General features: G+C 47.4%; 1 protein-coding gene across 2 annotated transcripts in view; it reads right to left on the bottom strand.

Annotated features, from left to right (window-relative positions):
* C2CD2 (C2 calcium dependent domain containing 2) overlaps positions 1-18,054 on the bottom strand; it is a 39,276-nt gene extending 21,222 nt beyond the window's left edge. Inside the window, exons 1-6 of one of the 2 annotated variants that reach the window (XM_064647023.1) lie at positions 17,659-18,054; positions 15,634-15,732; positions 6,062-6,181; positions 5,593-5,694; positions 2,350-2,472; positions 2,087-2,207 (exon numbers count right to left, since the gene is read on the bottom strand). In XM_064647023.1, the coding sequence (XP_064503093.1) occupies positions 2,087-2,207; positions 2,350-2,472; positions 5,593-5,694; positions 6,062-6,181; positions 15,634-15,732; positions 17,659-17,952 (859 nt within the window). In that variant the 5' untranslated portion in view covers positions 17,953-18,054. The remainder of the gene's footprint in view (positions 1-2,086; positions 2,208-2,349; positions 2,473-5,592; positions 5,695-6,061; positions 6,182-15,633; positions 15,733-17,658) is intronic. The other variant, XM_064647022.1, reaches the window with a different exon arrangement.
* Between the last annotated feature and the right edge of the window lie 2,309 nt (positions 18,055-20,363).

Here is a 20,363-nt window from a genome sequence, read left to right as displayed (position 1 = left end):
AGCTCTGCCTGAAACTACAACCAGAGCCACTCACCGACCGTAGCCAGCAGGGGACTGTGGCATTTGTGCCCTGCACACCCTGGTGTGAACAACCAACAACTTCTTCCTTAACAGCAGAAATCACTTTTGCCCTAGATGATTCCCTGTGGACTATGCAGTACAAAATCCAGGGTAATCTTTGTTTACATACACAAACCGAGGAGATAAAAATGGGCACAGCCCATAAGCAGAGACCAGTTCTGCTACTGGTTATTCACCAGTTGAACTAACACATCAACAGCAGAGCCACAAGCTCCTATAAACCATGTTAGCATCCACGGTTTATGATAAATCATACTTGGTTTACGATCATTATCATGGATGATAAATGGTCAAGACAGACAAACTGCCCCTCTCCAACCCTCCATGTACCTGTGCAGGTTGGCCTGAAATACTGCACACTCTTATGGGGTCTCAGAGTTCCAACAGGATAATGAATTATTGCAAGATAAGGACAGGAAAATGGAAAGGATCAATAATTAAAAGGCAGCAAGTTATGTCCAGCAGATAGCACCTTTCCAGCTGTGCAGTATTTCCACTGGAATTCAAGTGTACCAGTTAAACCATGGTGTGAAGTTTTGCTTCTCATTTGGAACTCAATTCCAAATGTTTACACTCCCAGAGTTGCTAAGGAACCAGCAAAACTCCCTCCATCTCCTTTGACAATAGCAAATGGGGATTTTGCCTCCCAACATCTGTGTTCCCAGAACAGAGCACATTCATTGTCCTCTCTTCCTCTCATTTTCAGGGAAGGTGCAGAGAGGTTTCTCATAAGGTCAATCTTCTATTCTATGCACTGTATGCACATAAAGGTATCTCATATCATGGCTTTTAAATGCAGTCAAAATGACTTGCTCTTTTGGAAAGCTTAATTTGCACTACAAAATTGTACAGTAATAACAAATCACAGAATCATAGAATGGTTTGGGTTGGAAGGGATCTTAAAGATCATCTTGTTCCAACCCCCCTGCCATTGGCAGGGACACTTGCCACTAGACCAGGTTGCAGTTTCCAGCACAGTTTTATTTATAGAGGACATTTCACAGCACAGAGTTCCAGAACTGCTTTAAAAATAATTTGTTTTTAAAAGAAAAAACAGCCTGCAGAAATTTTTAGGGAAATCACTTCCAATCAGGATAAGCAAAGCAGCATTATGCAAGAGTCTAGGGCAGAAACCTATTACATCTAACTGAAAAAAGGAGTACAGCAAGTAGGATATATTTATCCAAAACTTGTGCCCTGCCTAATTTAGCAGCCAAAAGCTTCCATTAAAAAGACTGTTACAGAACTGTTTAGTGACTGTAAATAACAGAGCCTCAAATTCGTATTTCTGCTGATAAAACCTGAAATGTTCCTCCTCGTGCCTCAGTCAGCAACAGAGGCCTGACTGCACCTGGAGAAGTCTGAGTACTTGTAAGACAGGCTTGGTGCTACTTTGCAAAACCAATACAGTAACTTCACTAGGCAGTGACCTCCTTTCTGGCTTCAGTCTCCACTTGCAAGAGGTACTGCCTCCCTTACCCCCAGAGGTACTTCCTTAGGGGGAGAAATCCTGACAAAAAAAGATCACCTCTGAAGAGTTTACACAGAGGAGGAGAGTTTCAGATGAACCAGCAAATTGCTGAGAAGTAAAGAAAAGCAGCTGTAAAAATAAGATAACACTCAATCAAACCAATGTCACTGCCAACAGCATAAGCCAAAACCTGCACAAGCAGGACTAAGTCAGCACTGGCAGCAGTTGCCCAGAGAAGCTGTGGATGCCCCGCTCCTGGAAGTGTTCCAGGCCAGGTTGGATGAGGCTTGGTCCAGTGGAAGGTGTCCCTGCCCATGGCAGGGGGGTTGGAACAGGATGATCTTTAAGGTCCCTTCCAACTCAAACAGTTCTACGATTCCATGAAGTCTGTTTCTCGGAGTAAAGCAACTCCCTTTTGAGAGAAGGTCGTAACCCAGAACTTCCAAATTATTTCGCCCGAAAGGAAAAAAAAAAACACAAACCAAACAATCCAACCCTGCCTGGACACGAGCAGCACCTCATGGGCTGCGTTACCTGCAGCACGGTGATGGGTCGGGTTTACCGCGATGTTCTTCACCAGCAGCTTGAGTTCATGAGCCCTTGGAGGTTTGGGAGGACTAGTGGCCTGAGGGAGAAGGCTTGTGTTCTGTACATTCTGCAAAAGGCAAGCAGAACAAGAGGGATTGTGCACGTGAAAGCACCCCGGACTAGTGTCACATTTGTGAGTCATGGATATGTAATAAAAACACTAAGCAGAAGGACGCTTCTCAAAGGATTTTGGCAGGAGCAAGACTTACCTGAACCTCCTTTGTATCTGCAGGCCTCACACTCAACACCACAGATGGAGAAGCTGAGCTAAAGAGGTTCTTCAAGACATCTCTGAGCGTTTCAGGTATTGCACATTTCCCTGCTGCCTGTCCCTAGGAGGAAACAAACAATCAGGCTTCTCAAAACTCAGAAGAAGGTAAGGCAAAATTAAATTTGGTGTACCTAAACCACCAAAGCTATCAAACATTAACTTTGTCAGAGGGAGACGTGGTTTCTGTTGCCAACAACAGAATTTAACAAGAGATCATGCAAAGAATTACTTAAATTTCTATATTGTGCCTTAAAGGAAAACTAGGATTAAACAGTTAAAAAAGTCACATGCTGTTCTGAGAGCAAGGAAGACTATTAGCCACAAAACAAGAAGTTTCACTAACAGCTTTTATCTTATGATGGGTGTTTTAAAGATTGTGTGCTGCTCTGCACTCCACGGAGGGAGCAGATCAGGTCATCAGATAAGCAGATCGGCACCGTTCCACAGATTTAATGGGAGTTATGCCAGCCTGCAGCAGCTGAGGAGAAACTAATCCTGTGCTGCACTGACACAAAAAATATTACAGCATCTCCTGGAGGTCTTCAACCTTGCTGAAAAAGTGCACTGCAAGGACAGGTAGTCGTGGTGCTCTGGGGGACTGGCTCGTGAGGTTGCCCGTTCAAAAAATCTCAAGGTTGTCTGTGCTTAGCACCACAATCTCTGAGGGATCAGAACAGACCACAGATTTTGATTACACACGTAGCTTCACGATTGGTATGATAAGGTGTATGAAGACAGCGACCTGCCCCTGCCCTTTCTGTGTTCCTGGAGAATGCCTGCTTCCCATAGCATGCTCCTCAGGAATTCTCTTCTGCTCAGCTGCCTACAGGGAGTAGATTTTTAAATTAAGCTTCCCCAGAAGGGACAGTCTGACACCCAACAGCTCTGAAGGTAGCACAGGAGAAATCTCAGTGAGGTTTCTTCTTTAAAGAAAAGATTTAAGTAGGAGACAATCATCTGACCTAAAAACAGAGGACTCATCCATCTTTTCCCATCTGATACCACACTGGGAGACTTTACTGTTGGGAGGTTACACAAGAGGCCAAACAGATTTGGAGTAACAGCCCTTCCCCAATTACCCAAGTGTTACAGAAACATTTAGGGTGTTTCATAAAAATCCCAGGAATGCCAGTGTACAGAATTCCTGTTTTACTGCCTTCTTACCCAACTGGCCTTTGATGACAGGTTCAAAACATACAACAGCATGGGCCAGTCTCACAGAAACTCTGCTGCACTCACACTGTGCTCCCTCAAACAACTGCCAAGGAAAGAGGCACCTCTGCAACTTGCAGAGAATACTTGTCTACTTTAAAAAAGATTTAAGCAAATTAGGCTGTTTAAAGCTATTTCCTTTTCAGCAATTTCATTACTTAAGTTATTTAAATAAGCAGATAAACTGTGGTTAGTCCTTGCTGTTTTGGAGGTAATTTCCCTCCCCTGCCTTTACCTTAACGCTGCTTGATGAACAAATCAGATTCTAAAATCCCAGTTGCCACTTGCTTTGCCATCAACCTTCTCTGATATTTGTTATTTAAAAAAACCAACAACAACCACAGTCACTGGACTTCTACTCATAGGTATTTTCTGTTGCTTCCATAGTTACTTGGAAAAGAGATCAATTAAAGAGCCTCCTGTCAGCCCAACCTCATTTTTAGCCATCCTTAGTCAGAAAGTCATGCTCCACCACGACACCCTCGACAGGGCAAGCCCAAAATGATGAAGTCAACAGGTTTCACTTTGGGTTTGACATGGGCTAGGGGTGCACAGCCAGTCACCACAGCCACCTTGGGGCAAACCAGCACACCAAGTCACCCCATGCAAACCCAAGCCCTACGAGTCAGCCAGGTTGCCAAACACAGCTCAGGTTCACCCAGCCATTATCAACAGAAAATGGGTTGTTATACCCAGCCTGTGTGATGACAAAACCACTGTGTAGATAATCACAAGTAATTACAGGTATTTATTTGTACACACGATCTCGCTTCCAAAAGAGGAAAAAAAAACAGGACACAAAAGCTGATGCTTAAGTTTAGGAGCTGAAGCAATTTCTGAGGTGTAGGTTGCTCACAGGTTTTAGATCTTTGTTTATTGCCTCCCCTCTTCCCTGAGTGCTAATAGAAACTTCAAAGGGAAAATAAAGCCTTTAACTATTAAGAACTTAACAGGCTCATTCTAAAAACATGGGCAAAGCATAACAAGTTGCAACCTTGCAAGGCTGGACTTGGGCACCTCTCAAAAAGCTGGTTGTGAAGTTCACAGTGACTGCAGAGTCATCTGTGTTTGTCAGGAATAATTTAATGACTGTTCAATATGTGGATAATCAGCATGTCACCCCAGCACGTGAGGGTCATTTACACTGCTACGTGTGCACAGTAAAATCTACATTAAAGCACACTTCAAAAGACTTGTCTGTCTTTAGTTATGAGTTTCACATATTTGTGTATAAAAGCTGTGGTAATAAATTAGGGCATTCAGTACAGGTCTTTAGAAGTAGCTCTACAATAAACCTATTTTTTAACAAGGCCTTCAGTCTGAAAAGCAACTTCACAAAACACAAGCAAGTCTTCACCCTCTGTTGTAAGAAAGGCTTAAGTCACCACATTTATGCCAAAAAAATATAATTGTGAAGGGTCAAAGGCAGAAGAGAATCTTGAATCACGAAGAAACTCTTTCAGGGGATGTCCCAGTAAAACAATCCCCAACAAATCAGTTGTTTATATACAAAGATAAGATGCAATTCCAAAAGCATCAAAATATTTTTAGATCGTCCATCATTTCCTTAAACAACTGTATTTTTTCACAGCTATTTCTGAACCATCATTGCCAGATTTCAAAACTGGTTTAAATTAAGGAAAGGAGCAACTTTGCAATCGCTTTGATGGGGATACCATTACAACTGGGTTTTTTAATTATTTTGGAAGTGCTCAGAGAGAAGGTATTTAGGAACAGACTTTTTCACGCTTTTGAATTTGGACAAAAAATGTTTGCAAAGTTATTTGTCCATCGAATACAGACTTGACTTATCTCTAATGCCTCAGTAATCTCTAGAGATGATCCCAGATTTCAGAGATGGAGGGGTTTGGTGACTGAGCCATGGCAAAGGCTTTACACTACATTTTGGACCGAAGGGATGGAGAACTGTTTTCTCTACCACTACAACAAATAAAACTTACTGACTGACCTCCTGCACTGCTGGCTGGATTTCAAAGTTGATTTCATTGGTGTTAATGAGGAACCACTCAACTTTGACATCTTCTCCTTTGTCTTTCACGGAGAGCTGGAGCTGTGGATAAGAAACCAGTTATTGGAGAATGTTCTGGTGTCCCGTCAAGAAACTGTAGGCCAAGCCCCATACTAAGGCTTGACAAAGGAAGAATGTTATAAGTAACTTCAAAGTGACAATCCAAGAAGGCAGAAGGTGCTTAATCTTTGTGAGTGCCTGCCAGTCAAGAAAGGGAACTGTTCTATACATCCGACTACTCTACCCAACGTGTTATTTATCCGTAATTTATGAATTTACCACTTGCCCCAGAGGGAAAGTGTAACGTTACTAAACATTTTACCAGAGCTAACACAAGTGAATACGCAGTTTGCAAACAGCTGAGGGATGAAATGTAACAAAACAAAGGGAAGAGAGAGGAACCCTTTACCTGCAAGTGAAGTGGAGACAGTTTCACGCTGTAGGACCGAGGTTCGGCAGCCGCGGGCGAAGGGTCAGAGACGGCGACAACAAACCTTACAGAACCTCCCACAACATTGCAAGAAACCACCTGAAGGAGTAAAAAGGGTGAGGGGAAACAAAGGAAGAGAAAAACAAGTTAGTCTTCAGAAGGTCTGGTGAAAGCAAGAAAGGAACTAAGGAAGGACTTTAGGCTATCAGAACTATGCCAAATTCCACAGGTGGGAAATTCCTGAGCAATTTCATGATTGTTCCTGCCTCCTTCTGTACGTTCTTCTAAAAAGATGTAGTTCCAGTGTTCAGTTCTGCACATGAAATTTAATGCCTGCAAATTATGGTGTTTCTCAAAATTTCTTTTGTATTATTATCTAATTCAAAAGTAACTCCTCACCTGACAAAGACTCCTTTCAATTTCATATATCTAGATATTAAAAGCTCAAAGAGGCAATTTTGCATAAGGGAGACAAAGATGTTTGTTCTTCTTCCTCTTCTGGTAAGAACTAGGTAGCCTGAAACAGGACAGCTGTTTTTACCAAACAATCTTTAGTTTAGTGGTATCCTACGAATGTGAAACTTTGGCATAACCCTGCTGCTACAGAAGAGGATTTTGCCTGAATAATTCCAGTTCCCAGGGGGATGGGAAAGAACAGGAGCCTTCACAAGTTTATTCAAGCCTTTGGCCAAAACAAGAAAGGTCCTGAAATTTGGTGAGAAAACTAAACATCTGAGAAAACTCTGTATGCCACCAGACTGCGACAGACTTTGTCGAGTCCACTCCCTCACTTTTACGAGCAGTAATTTAACTTGTTATCACACTGAGTTTACAAACACCAAATAGTTTTTCCTCTCTCTCCTCTGCAAACTGAGGTGCTGGAGCTGCCAGGCAAAATTCCTGGAGTGTGCAGGCTGGCGGCACAGGAAAAGCCCCCAAGGGTAGAAGTCAGAAAACATTCATTACACCACAGAGACACGATCACTTTGCAACCAGACCTGCTGGCTGGAGACATCTGCTTGTCACTGTCCCTCCTCTGTGGTTACTGTCCCCACAGCTCCACTGGAAAGGACAGCTGAGCCCTCCTTAGACTGACTCAGGAGAAGGTAATCAGGTCAATGCAATGCGCAGACAAATTAACTCGCTGCGAGATCTGTCTGACAGAAACTCTGCATGATGCTATTAAACTGTGTTTGTGCACTCACTGCTCCACTTATGGGCACTGGAATTGAAGCTGAAGGCTTTAAAGTGAATCATGTTCCTTCTGGAAGATCCTTATCGGCCTCTCCTTAAATATATTTCATCTCCCTGGGCTCTCTAGGGTACGTTTTAAGGATGACCAGAGCATTATCAAGGGTTTCAGAGCACATCCATTAAGGTAGAGACTTAATTACAAAGGAGCAGGGGGAGTGGGGGGGCAAAGATGACAAATAAAAATCCCAACCACACCCACAAGCAACAAGATTTGCCTTTTCAGGTTTGCCTTCTGCAAATTATAGTTTAGAAGTGGACAAATAGAGAGAGCTCACCTCTCCCCTTTCCCAAAGTCTAAATTCCCTCGGAAGTGATTTCTGACATTAATCCCACACAATCAACATGAACACCCGCTATTATGGTAATATATAAAAGATTTTAAGGTATTTTTAATAGCTAACAGGAATGAAGAGCTCAACTGCTTATTTCACTTGTAGCTGAGCTGAAACACAGAATCACTCCATTCATGAGGGCCTGACATGGTGGCTCTTGGAACACCTAAGAAATAAACAGGTTCTTCCCTCTTTTTAGAGGGAAGAGGAGCAAAAAGGACAGGCCTGATGCAAAAGCTCCTGGCACTTGCAAGTCCTAAATGCAGTGGTTTATCATCCATGCACATTTCATCCACACATCCACAGGAAGTTCAGTGCATGCAAAACAAGTTGGACTTGCTGCACATGTGATGCAGAGCCAATCATCTGGAATTTCTGGATGTCCAGGAGCCAAGCTTGCCAGGTATGTGGTTGATTAATGCTTTAAAAAAAAACAAAGTGTGGCCAGAGAGTTTATGTGCCACTTGTTTCTTAATCATGTTTAATTCCAAGTAAAGCATGGAAACAGACAGTGCAGGTGGTGCATTTCTACACTTTGTCAAGAGATGCTGAACTATTTTTTAAAAATATTTTTACCTTTAGCTTCAAAGCCCAGACCAGTACGGCTTGCACTTTGTCTCCTTGATGAATTTATTTTCTGCCAAGACATCTACTAAGTCCTACTCCCCTTCTGCCTTCACTTCTAATAAAATAACTGTGGCCTTTGGGTACAGACGTGTTATTTTTTTAATCCAATCAGAAAAAAGAGCAGTTTCATGTTTGTAAAAGGAAAATAACATATCTTTATATCAGTTGAATCCCTTTGTTCTGGGATCAGGGTGGATGAAGGGGTCAGAATACTGAGAGCAGTAGAATTCTGGGCTAGAACTTGACGAGAAAGTGACTTTGTTTCCATTTAAGATCCTGCCACAAGTGGTGAGAAGCTGATTAAAGAGACCACAACTATTGTTTCCCTTGTTAAGCGACCTTCCTTTAGAAGTGTAGATGACTTTGATAGACCAGAGCAGAAACATAAAGGCCAACTTCTCCAGGAGTCACACAAAGACAAATACTGAAGCTTTCTGTGCTGTGTTCCTCTCCCCTCCATCCAACCTGCTTCCTCAAATTCATTTTCTCTGCACAGATGAAGAGCTGGAGAAGGGATGATCAGGCAAAGCATCCCTTTCTGGTCGACAGGGGAGAGAAAGAGGAAGGACAGACATCCAGAGGAATCTGAATGGGAAGAGAGTTGCCCTTCAACTTCATTTCTGTTCCTCTCTCTCCCACCCCACTTACCAGGGACATCCCCGGTCATCAACACTTTGTGGTTTAGAGTCTAGAAAACTGTTCATTTTTATAACAAGCAGCTCTTGAAAAATTAAGCCCTGCACAGCAGCTGGGACCAGCTAATTCTGGACTCCCGGAGGGGTCACCCCCAGCTCTCTTTTGTGATCCTACCTCTAGGCAAGACAGATCTTCTGAGGAGGTAAAGCAGCAGCACAAAGAAACCAAGACCAAGCTATTTTCCCCCTCCAGCACCTCCCCTGGCACAAATACCCCATCACCAGCCAAGGTCTCTCCATGTGCTTTGGGGATCTCCCATGGAAGGGGTTCCCAGCCCTTCCTCAGGTACCTTTGCCTGCAAGGCTGTGTCCCTGCTCCTCCTCAGCCCTCTGCCATCCCTTCCCATACTCAGCTGACTCCTGGGACGTGATCACCCCTATACCAGGGTTATTCCTGCTGCTTCCTCGACACCCTCCAGCCTCCCCTCTCCATCTCTGACCACACTGGCCCACGATGGGGGTGAGCTGTGATGGCAAAACTCCTCGGCCCAACTGGGCTTTGTCCCCCAGTGAGCTGCAGGTGCTGTGACACAGCTTGCTTACAGGTATCTAAAACTGTTAGTACAATTATCCTGAAAACAATTCTCTTCCAGATAAACAAGAGCAGGAACAAAGGAGACTGAAGAAGCACTACAGTTGGAGCAAGACTATTTTTCTGAGACACTCAAGTGTCCAAACTTGTGCACTCACAGCTATTAAAACCCTTCCCCCCTTGCTTTGCCCTCCCCCTCTGTATCTTGACATTTTCCCTTTGCAGTTCCTCTGGACAGAGCTGCAAAATCTCAGTTTTTATTCCTTCCTTCATCTCAAGAAGCACCGTGCTGCCCTTGCTCCTCACATGTGGTGTCCTCTCACCTTGAGGTTTCAGCTTTGGCATTGGCACCCCAACAATCTGCACCTTACACAGTCCCTTTTTGTTACTCCTCCCTCCCCTCTCCCAGGGCAGCACCAGGTTCCCTCCCTGAGCTGAAGGGCTGTGACTTCAGGGGGAAGTTCTGACAGACCTGATGGGGAAGATCTTCTTCACCTTCCCCAGGCCCTGACCACATCACACGTGTGTGTAAAACCCCCAGCAGTACAGGCCTTGATTGCCTTTTTTTGTTTGTTTTCTGGAAGGAAATCAAGTTTTATAGCACGTGGTATTTATTTGCAGAAAGGACAGGTTACTCGGGGTTACTCACCAGTATGTAAGTAGCACAGACATTTAACATTTTCACAAGAAAATTAGTATTCACCATGAGGCAACCATACAGTGAAAGCTGCCTTGATCTCAACTGTAGGGATCAGATTTAGGATCCTCACAATTTCCCATATTTCTCCCAGAGAAATATTTCTCCCATAGAAATATTTCTCCCATATTTCTCCAGGAAGGCTCTTTTTTGGCATGGAAAACTTATCTTTTCAATGGCCACACAGTTTGTGTGCTTGGCTTAAAACTTCACCATAAGATAATTTTTCCAGCCAGAAACTTGTGCCTTTTGATAGTCATGAACACTGAGCTGTTCAGAAGAAGAATTACATGATCTTCTTTGTTTACCAGAGCCAGTGCCTTAAATTCTTTGAGGGGGGTTTCTCCAGCTTCTTCACCAATCCCTCTTCACCCAGTTTACCAAGCGACACAGACCAAATGAAGGAGAGAAGACAAACGAAATATCTAATCCAGGCACAGGTAGGTGTGGATTTTTAGGAGCTGGTATCAAAGTGAATTTGCCTGCAAATGCAATGAGACAACCTCAAGTCAGTTTTCCAACCTGATGGTAAACACCATGGTGAAGGCAGGGTGAGTGATGGAATGAGTGCAGGAGAGAGAGATTCCAGCTCAGCCACAGAAACAAGGCAGAAACTGATAAAACATGTGAATTTATCCACTCCTTTGAGAACGACACATACAGATTCAAGTATGGGGGGAAAAAAAGGGGAGAGGGAGTAAAACAAACAAGCAGGGAGTACAAGGAGACAGGACAGGAAGAATTTTCAATCCACCTATCAAATTAAGTGAGTATCAAACGGTGCAAGGACAGGAAGCAGTCCTCACACTTCAGAAGGGGGGAAATAAATAAACACCAGAAGCAGACCTGCTGGTTTGGCCTCACTAACTGCAAGTCTTGTCAAACCACCTGAGAGACAGCACAGCTGAAGACACAGAGGCCAGCAGGAGACAACAAACCCCAGGAGAGGTTTGCCAGTTCGTGCCACAGTAGCTTGGAGAGCAATTCAGTTGCAGAGACAGAATGTACCTGTGTGGGTGTACTGAGGCATCCCTGCTCCCTGTGCCAAGCCAGCAGATGTGGCACAAGCCTTCAGGAGGCCCACACACATCTGCAGTAGCAACCAAAGACAAGACAGGTCACCTGACAGCGCCAAAACCAGCGTAATCTCCAGGGAAGCAAACAGCTTGATGTGCTCCTTGGACAAGACACCCACTTCTGAAGTACCTTGGATCGTTTTGTTGTTTTGTCTGTCATTCCCACATTAAGGGGAACAGGGATGTGCTTTTGAATAGGGAGAGGACAGCGAGCAAGGAGGTGAAAGCTGGAAAGAAGTTACGAAGGAGCCTGTCAGGCATCAAACCTATTGCACAATTAACATCCAAAATCCCTCAGGAGAAACCTGAAAGCAAATGTGATGCTCAGGAAAGCAAGCTGGGAAACAGCAACACAAAGGAAGACTAGGACGTCACACAGGAAAGCTGAAAAACCTTGAAATGTAGGAGAGAAATGCAATACAAAATATGCAGTGTGTGTGTTTGTGTAAGAATTAACAACTACTACTCACACAGAGAACATCTTATCACTGGGAGAACACCACAGGGAGAGAGACCTGGCTGCAACAAATCAGTCACAGTGCGAAGCAGCCACAGGAGGCAGATTGGAGCCTAAAACCCCTCAAGGAAGTACTTACAGGGACTAAAAGAAGCTATCTCCTTGCACAGTGAGACCTCACCTGTAGGGTTGTGTGTCACTTCAGCCACCACATTCAAGAACATGGATTTAATTGGAGCTGCTGCTGAGAATGGAGAGACTTATGAGCCAAGACAACGTTGTGAAAGCAGACTTAAGGAGCAACTTACGTAGCCAAGCTAAACAAAAGCTCAAAGAAAATACAATTCCTTCATAATACATTTACTGACAGCAAGAACCATGGAAGAAGAGTAAACACAGTAAGGATAAAGGGTTATACTAGTACAGAAACTGAAAAAAAGAAAAAAAAAGTAATAAAAGCTGCATGGGCCATAGTTCCACCTAGGTTTGTAAAAAAACCCCAGTCATTGAAGCAGCAAAGCTCTGGGACAGCTTTTCAAGCAAAACTGAAGGTAAGAGACAATATAGCAACTTATTATCACTCATTAAAGGAATGGCCCTCTGAAGAAATTTTATCCCTTTCCAGTTAAGCATGAAGCAGAAAAAGAAAGAAGAATTCTGTGGTTGCCTGCTCCATCCAAACCCTCTGTGCCAAGTCCCCAGCAAGAGAATCTTCCTTTTTGTTGCCTTTTTTGTTGCTGTCACTGTTGTGAAGCTCAAATCCTCTGGAAACAGACTGCACTAGTGGAAAGGCTGGCAGAAATAGCTAAGAATATTCCTAATGTTTACTTTATTAAAACAAAACAACCAATACCACACAATGAAAACAGGCCACTTCATTCTATATATTTAGGCTCTGGCCCAAAACTGGGAGTGAAGGCGACACATAAACAGAGGCTTTATCAAGGAGCAGTGTGGTGTAACCTTCAGCCACAGAGCAGCTCTGTTCCCATCACAACAGCTTTGGCCAAGCTGAGAAGCAGCAGCATTCCAACCGTGTCTGCAGCATTTCACTGTGGAGCAAACACAGTTTCACCACTTCCAGCTTCTTCAAGGCCAGGACAGCGGGTACATACCTAAGGACTGCAGGTGCCAGCCCATGTCCTGGTCATAAACAGGGCTGACAGCAGTAATATAATAATTACAGTCTGCCTGGCTGTTTTTTTGGAGCAAGACTTCCCAGGCTCATCACCTGGCTGTGCTCCATGGCCCAGCATACAAGAGGACAGAGGACCACCCACCTGATAGAGGCCTCTATCAGCACACAGCTGCATGAAAGCATTGCACATCCCATGTTTACTGCTATTTTGATCCCTCACCCTCAATCCTCTGCTTCCTTTGATGGCCACAACCCTTCTGATGCAAGGTCTAAGTCATATTTGAAACGACGTGCAATAAATCAAACCCTGGCTGCTGAGCCAAGGCACCCACACGCTCCTTCCATACAGATCACAAGTAAAGCAGCACGTTGAACAGGTTGCAGGAAAAGAGTCTTGTGTGAGGTGATGCCTCAGGCAAGTACAGAGCTCTGTGGGATGCTACAACACTGACAAACACACAGCACGTGGTCACAAACTGCATCCAGAGCCAGTCGCACCGGTAGAGACTTACAAACATGTACCAGAAGCTTGAGTTTGGACAAACTGCAAAGAGAGATTTCAATTTCATATGCAAATACTGAGAGTTTGAAGAGCAAGGGCGGGGGGGGGGGGCGAAAGAAAACACCACCAAAAAACCCTTTGGACCCTGGTATTACCTGAGGAATATGTAAGAGACAATTATCATATAAGAGAACTCCTGAGGTGTTTAGAGAAAGGTATGCAACTAAAGAAGAAGGGAAAGTAGGTACCAGAGTGCCACTCTAAGGTTATTATACACTGAAATTCAAATAAATACTCAGGTTGTAACTTTAACTGAAGGAGTAAGAACAATTTAGAGAAATTCTTCCAGCAGCTGTGCACAAGGCTATAGAAATGGGTTTTTTGGAACAGTTCAGAACAACCCAGAGGATGAAAGCAAACCTGGTTTAGTCGAATAAATTTTTAAATGTGCTTATATTTAAGCTGCTTTGAAACCACATTAGATTGCTGTCTGCAGTGGAACAGCTCGATTAACATGCTCAAATGGTTCAACCAAAGGTCAGAGAGAAGGACCAGAGACTGCACAAGGGAGGGCGGAGGATTCCAAAGCCACAGGTACAGGAGAGAAGTTCCCTGGATTCAGGCTGCCAGGGAGTCAGCACCTACTGCTTCCAGCTGCCCAAATTTCACCACAGCAGGGGAAGGTGCCCACAGGGCACTGTGGGCACTAACTTACCTCCCTGCTACGGCAGCCAGAACCTACAGGTAAACAACACCCAGGTTAGCTGAGGACTGCAGCACAACCTTCCCTGGGTACGACAAGACTTCAGGGGAACCCAGGACTGCAGCACTGTGCCTTGGTTCTGGCACACAGGCACCAGTTTTAGCCTGGAGATGATGATGCTCTCACTGCCCAAGGGCAGCCAGCAGACCCAGACCTCCTCCTGGCCATCTCCCATGAAAGCACATTTCATAGAATCACAAAATCAGCTGGGTTGGAAGGGACCTCCGAGATCATCAAGTCCAACCCTTGCAGCCCTGCCCAATTTTCAGCAATGTTTTAGAAACACTGCACTGCAAGACAGCAGTTTTTTGTGCTGTTACTTGCCAGCTTTTATTTGCAGCAGATCTCCCTCGGGTGCTGGCTTCACACATTACACAGCACATCCCTTTCAGACCCAGCAGCCCCCTGTCCTTACAATTCCCCATCCTGGTGTCCTCCAGTGGCACAGAGTTAACACTTGTGTCACCTCTACAGCCTCACTAAATCCAGTCTCTCCAGCCCCATTTCTGGGAGGGGAAAAAACCCCAAAACACCACCAAATAAAAAGAGAGAAAACAAGTGCACAAACAACTTTACAAGTTCACAATTCCCCAGCTGCCACCAGTCAGGGTGTGCCTCTAAGTTGTGTATCAGGCAGATAAGCATGCATAGTTTTCAGAGGAATCATAGTAGAGCTGCTTAACATCTAAATCAGACAAGCAAAGCAAAATAACAGAGCAAAACTAAAAGAAAAGCTGCAGGCTAATTTGATGCAGGTGCCTAAAGCTGAGCACAAGCTTGGATGTAAGTAGCACTTACAGTCACTAGGACAAAAATACAGAATAATAATAAGCATACACAGATCTTTTTTCCCTTTTAATGCATTTTTGCCCTGTTCTAAGAGCCACATTCTGCCTTATTTTAATTTCACAGATACTAAAACACCTCCCAGTATGTGCAGTGGGAGAGGAAGAAAGAAATCACTTGCTCCTCATAGGATTCAGCACAGTCAAGACTTCACCCCCAGGGCTTTGCACCTCTTCCAATGATCCTTACTCAGCTCCCACTTATGAAGCAAACCTGTCATCAGCCACACAAACAGCAAGAGGCAGACAAGGATGTTTTCCTGTCCCAGAGGAGAAATGTCCCTTTCTTTCTTTGTGGAGTCCCCACTCCACACTTCAGCAATAGGATGGGGAACCATCCTAAGGACTGTGGAGGTGGGGGTGCTCTGTGAGCTCACTGAGGGCGTACCCATAAACTTGGCATAACCCTGGTTATTGTTCATTTGGTAGAAGCCCTGGAGCACCTTCTGCTCGTGACTTGCAAAAGAAGTGAATCAATGCAGAGGTTTATTAAGACAGGCAGCCTCTTACCAGCCTCTGCAAACGCAGGGCAAGGGTACAGGAGTATTGACAAACAAAGCTCCCACCCACGCTAATAAAAGGTAACATTTCCTGCCCCAAAGTACACCGGAACACAACAAATCCAAAGTTTACCTTCTCTTCAGCTGACTTTACAACACTAATAACTTCTTTAACTGCCAGCTCAAGTGGTTCTAGTGGGTCATCTTCCTCAAACGTGAGCAACTGAGAATCCTGAGAAAGAAGAAAAAAAAAGAACCATCATTAGGTGACAAAGCCACTGCTTGAAAACAAGTGATAAAAAATGCACCGCCAGTCAAGTTCCTGGAATTGCAAATGTATGTCAAAACTTCTACGTATTAATTGCACGACACCTCACTACATAATATAGGGTAGAGCCTGAAAACATATACTTAGGACATAACCATGGGCCTAATCATAACTCATCTTTCTCTGCAGTAGAATACCAAGGTGCACAACAGCACAGTGCAGAGCAAAGCAACTGAGTTCAGTGAAACTGCTCCTCTTGAGCGAGGATTTATCAGTGCTGCAGTTTGAAAAGGCCTGTTTGCTTTGGCCTAATAACACGGCTGCACTAGGCTGTGCCAAAACTAAGAAACCCCAAATATCGTCTTGCAGAGGTGAGGAAAGAAAGCTTCCCCTCCCCAGTCCTCCCTGTCTGTGACGGCAGGCAGTGCCGACAGCCACCCAGCCTCCACGCAGGCAGCGAGGGGAAGGCAGCGTTTTGGCAGTGAGGTCATACTTTCAGAAGCATCAGCGCTGCATTCCCCACCTGCTCCCCGCACCGGGCCGCCAGCCCCGCTCCCCTCGTCACCCGGCCTTGTTTTGCAGGCAGGAATTTCATTAGCTGCGTGCCGCTGACATTGTTTTGGGAGCCTGACAGCGGGAGCACGGCCACGCTGCAGTGCCAGGCGGGGAACTCGGCGCTCCAGCTGCTCGCCCGGGCAGGGAGGGTGTGCGTGTCCCTGTCAGAGCGGCTTCGGTCCCTGCGCAGGGACGGGAAGCTGCCACTTGTGCCCGGTTCATTTTCAGTTCCCAGCACCTGTGCCCGAGCTGTCTGGGCTCTTCTCTTCCACAAGTGCAGGGCAAACCTTCATTTCTCAGCACAGCCCCTGCTTTTCTCCTCGTGCAATCTGAAAGGGCGGACGAAGTATTTTCCTCCCACTGCCCTTACTCACAGTGGTATTTGGAAAGTGTTAAATTTATATTCCTTATCTTTCATACACACATGTTGCCCCACTCTTCCTTCTTCCCCAGCCTGCTCCCTGGCATGCAAGAAGAACGGAACCTCCTAGGTCTAAGAAGTCTCCCCCAGGGAGAGGGATGCAAGGAAATTTGGAGACCTGGGGACATGCTGCTTCCTAGACAGTTTAGCCTCAGCATTCTTCACTGACATGACAAGGGTTCAGTCCTCGGGACAAGGAAATCAGGTTGCCACAGCCTCGCCTAAGCTCCTCACCTCTTAGACCCGGGCATACCATTACACACAAACGAGCAGGATCCCACACTGTGCCATTTGCGGGAAGGGCAGGTTGGGATGGGAAGGATTGCCATCCTCCCTGACCCAGGTTAAAAGCAAACTGACCAAACCCTGAGCATCCCACCACCCAGCGGGTCTGAGGGACGCCAGCCTTTGGAGTTACACTACACACACACACACGGGTTCAGCAGGGCCTCAGGCAACACGGGGGAAGCCCAGCTCTGGGAATTATTTGCCGAAGGACGGGCCGTAGGCCCAGGCCAGGAAGTTTCCATTGTTTCCTCCTCCCCACGCCCGAACAATGTTATCGGCGGTGCGAACCCCTGCCAGGGGCTGCGGGGGTCGCGGCTTCCCTTTCTCCCCATCCTTCCCAGCTCCCACGCGTGCGCCCATCCCGTGCCTGTGCCCGGCTCCTTCCTGCAAACCCCTGCCGAGCAGCCACCAAACGCACACGTGTAAATACACAAACACACGGAGGGGCAGAAACACGCCGCCAGCACCCTCGTTTATCCCTGAAGCAAATCGCAGCGTCCCTAGGAGCGGGGACAGCCCGGAGCCGCGTCCCCCCATCCCGGCGAGCGCGGGGCGCCGCCCGGAGCATCCCGACCGGGCATCTCCCCCTCTCCCATCCCTCCCTCACCTGCATCCCCGGCACTCACCGCCCGCTCCGCCGCCTCGGCCCGCAGCGCGGCCACCCAGGCCCGCCGCCACTGCCGCCTCCAGCTGCCCCGCGACAGCGCCCAGGCCAGCACCGAGCCGCCCTCGTCCAGCAGCTCGTCCCGCGGGCCGGGAGCGGCGGGAGCCGGGAGAGGCGGCGGCGGGCGGCGGCGGCGCCGCAGCGCCAGCAGCGCGTACTGCACCAGGTACACGGCCAGCGTGGCCAGCGCCGCCACGAACAGGGCGACCAGCGCGCCCCAGCGCAGCTCGGCCAGCCCGCCCGGCAGCCACGCCATGGCTGAGCATAATGGGGGCCGCGGCTCCGGAGCCCTCTCCGCGGAGCGCTCGGCGGCGGCCGCAGCCCCGCGCTGGGCTCGACCCGCGGGCGGAGCAGGGAGCGGCGGATCGGATGCCCCGGGACGCGCCGCCTGCCCCGCCCGCCCACGGTGCAGTCCCCGCCCCGGGGCGGTGCGGGGGGAGCGCGAACACGGCCACCGGCACGGACACGGCCCCGGGGATGGCCACGGGCGGCGCCTGCGGGGAGGGGACGGGGGGTGATGGGGTTGCGGTGATGCGTGTCTGGTGCCCCCGCGGGTAGAGGGGGGTAGAGGGGCTCGTGGTGGGCGCCTGGTGCCTCTGGGGGTAAAAGGGTCTTGGGTTGGGCTCCTGGTATCCAGGGTGTAAGAGGGGTTCGTGGCGGATGCCTGGTTCCCGGAGATACAAGGGGGTAGAGGGGTTCGTGGTGGGCGCCTGGTATCCCGGGTGAAGAGGGGCTCGGGGTGGATACCGGGTGGCCGGAGGTAGAGGGGGGTAGAGGGGCTTGGACTGGGCGCCCAGTGCCCCCGGGGCTAAGAGGGTCTTGGGGTGGGCCCCTGATGCCTTGGGGGTAGAGGGGCTCGGGGTGGGCGCCTGGTGATGCGGGGATAAGAGGGGTTCCGGGTGAATGCCTGGTGCCCGGAGGTAGAGGGGGGTAGAGAGGCTCCGTGGTGGGTGCTGGGTACCCCAGGTGTAAGAGGGGTTCGGGGTGGATCTCTGGTGCCCTGGGTATGAGAGGGGTTTGGGATGGATGCTTTGTTCCCTTGGAATGGATGCCTGGTGCCCCGGGGGATAGAGGGGCTCTGGGTGGGTTCCTGATGCCCTGGGGGTAGAGGGGCTCTGGGTGGGCTCCTGGTGCCCTGGGGTAGGAGGGGCTCGGGGTGGGCAGGGGGCAGGGGCAGGTGTTCCCTGAGCTGGTGCTTCTCACCAAAATCCGGGGCAGAACGGGACAAAAAGAGTGCTCCCAAGGATGGGCTAAAAGGGGGAGTTTCAGTAGGGAGAGTGAAGACACAGGCATCAAATATAATAATTTTTGTTGTTTTTCTTGCAGCAAAAGGTTTCCCCTTCCCTACTGAGTGATGCCGTTTGCACGCTAAGCAACAACTGCAAATGAAAAGCCATGTGGAGAGCCCTGCGTGTCTTTGCACACATAAATAACCCTTTTAATGTCACTTGAGGGCATGGTGGGTTGGCTACAGATGGGCCTGGCTTCCTCCCCCAAAAAGGAAGATCATATAATCTTTGTGTTCAGGAGGCTGAGGTTTACTCAGCTGGTTTGTGGCAAAATTATGAATCCCAGTGGATGAAATTGCCACACTTCCCCTCAGTACCAAGCAAGCATTCCAGGAAGGCACCCCTTTACACGTCAGGATAACACTTGGGAGTTTGGGATCAGCCTTCATAGGCTGAGGGAACAGCCAAGGAGATTACGAGACATTTATTTTTCCCCTCTGCTTCCTATGGAAGGTCGAACATGAGCTTCCCTTTTCCTCCCAGTGCTTCCTGATCTCCTCTGCTCAGGATGTCAAACTCACTGGAAGGAGGAAAAACCCAATTCCGTGTTTCATTGTGATCTGCAGCCTGGAACATCAATTCAGGACTAAGCACTTTCTGCAGACTGTGCTGAATGACTGTTGTTATCAGTGGGAGTTTTGCGATAAAGGGGAGGAAATTGTGTTTTGATAGTAAATAAAAGTTCCAGAATTATTTATTTTTGCCACGTTCATTTTCAGTAAGTTCCTGTTTGGTTTTCAGAGTGCTGCCTTATCAGCTTATCGCTGTTTGTGTCCTCATTTTTTTACTGCCTTTTTTTGCCTGCTCTGTCTGTGTTTATCCCTGGCAGCTCCCATCCAAAGAACCTCACCTGAATTTTTTTCCCAATCCATGTGCTAAAACAACCTGTCTTTGAGGCTGTAGTGAAGTGTCACTGTAAGTTCTTGCTCTGCTTGGGCTTTGGCCTTTTTAAGGGCAGAAAGATATTTTTGTTGCTGGAAACTGGAATTCCAGCCCCCTCGAATGTGTGCCGTGGATCACAGAGGGGAATTGCCAATCCCACAGTGCTGGCTCTGGTGTGGGAGCTGTGCAGGTGCAGGTGATGAGGTGCAGAAGCCACATGGGCTCACAGAGCAGACAGCAAATGCTTGTTTGCTGGACATTTTCAAGCACATTCATGGCTAGAAGCAAAGGTAAGAAGAAAAGGGAGGGGAGTACATGGCAGAATCATGGAATGGTTGTGGATGGAAGGGACCTCTGGAGGTCAGATGGTCCAGTCCCCCATTCCAATCAGGGCCACTCAGAGCCCATTGCCCAGGACCATGGCCAGATTGATGGCTCTTGAATATCTCCCTACACTCTACAACTTCTCTGAACAACCTGTTCTAGTGCTTGGTCA

Source organism: Pseudopipra pipra, chromosome 2, assembly GCF_036250125.1.
Source record: "Pseudopipra pipra isolate bDixPip1 chromosome 2, bDixPip1.hap1, whole genome shotgun sequence".
NCBI lineage: Eukaryota > Metazoa > Chordata > Aves > Passeriformes > Pipridae > Pseudopipra > Pseudopipra pipra.
Note: the sequence above shows the minus strand (reverse complement) of the source record. Positions and strands in the feature narration are given on the sequence as shown.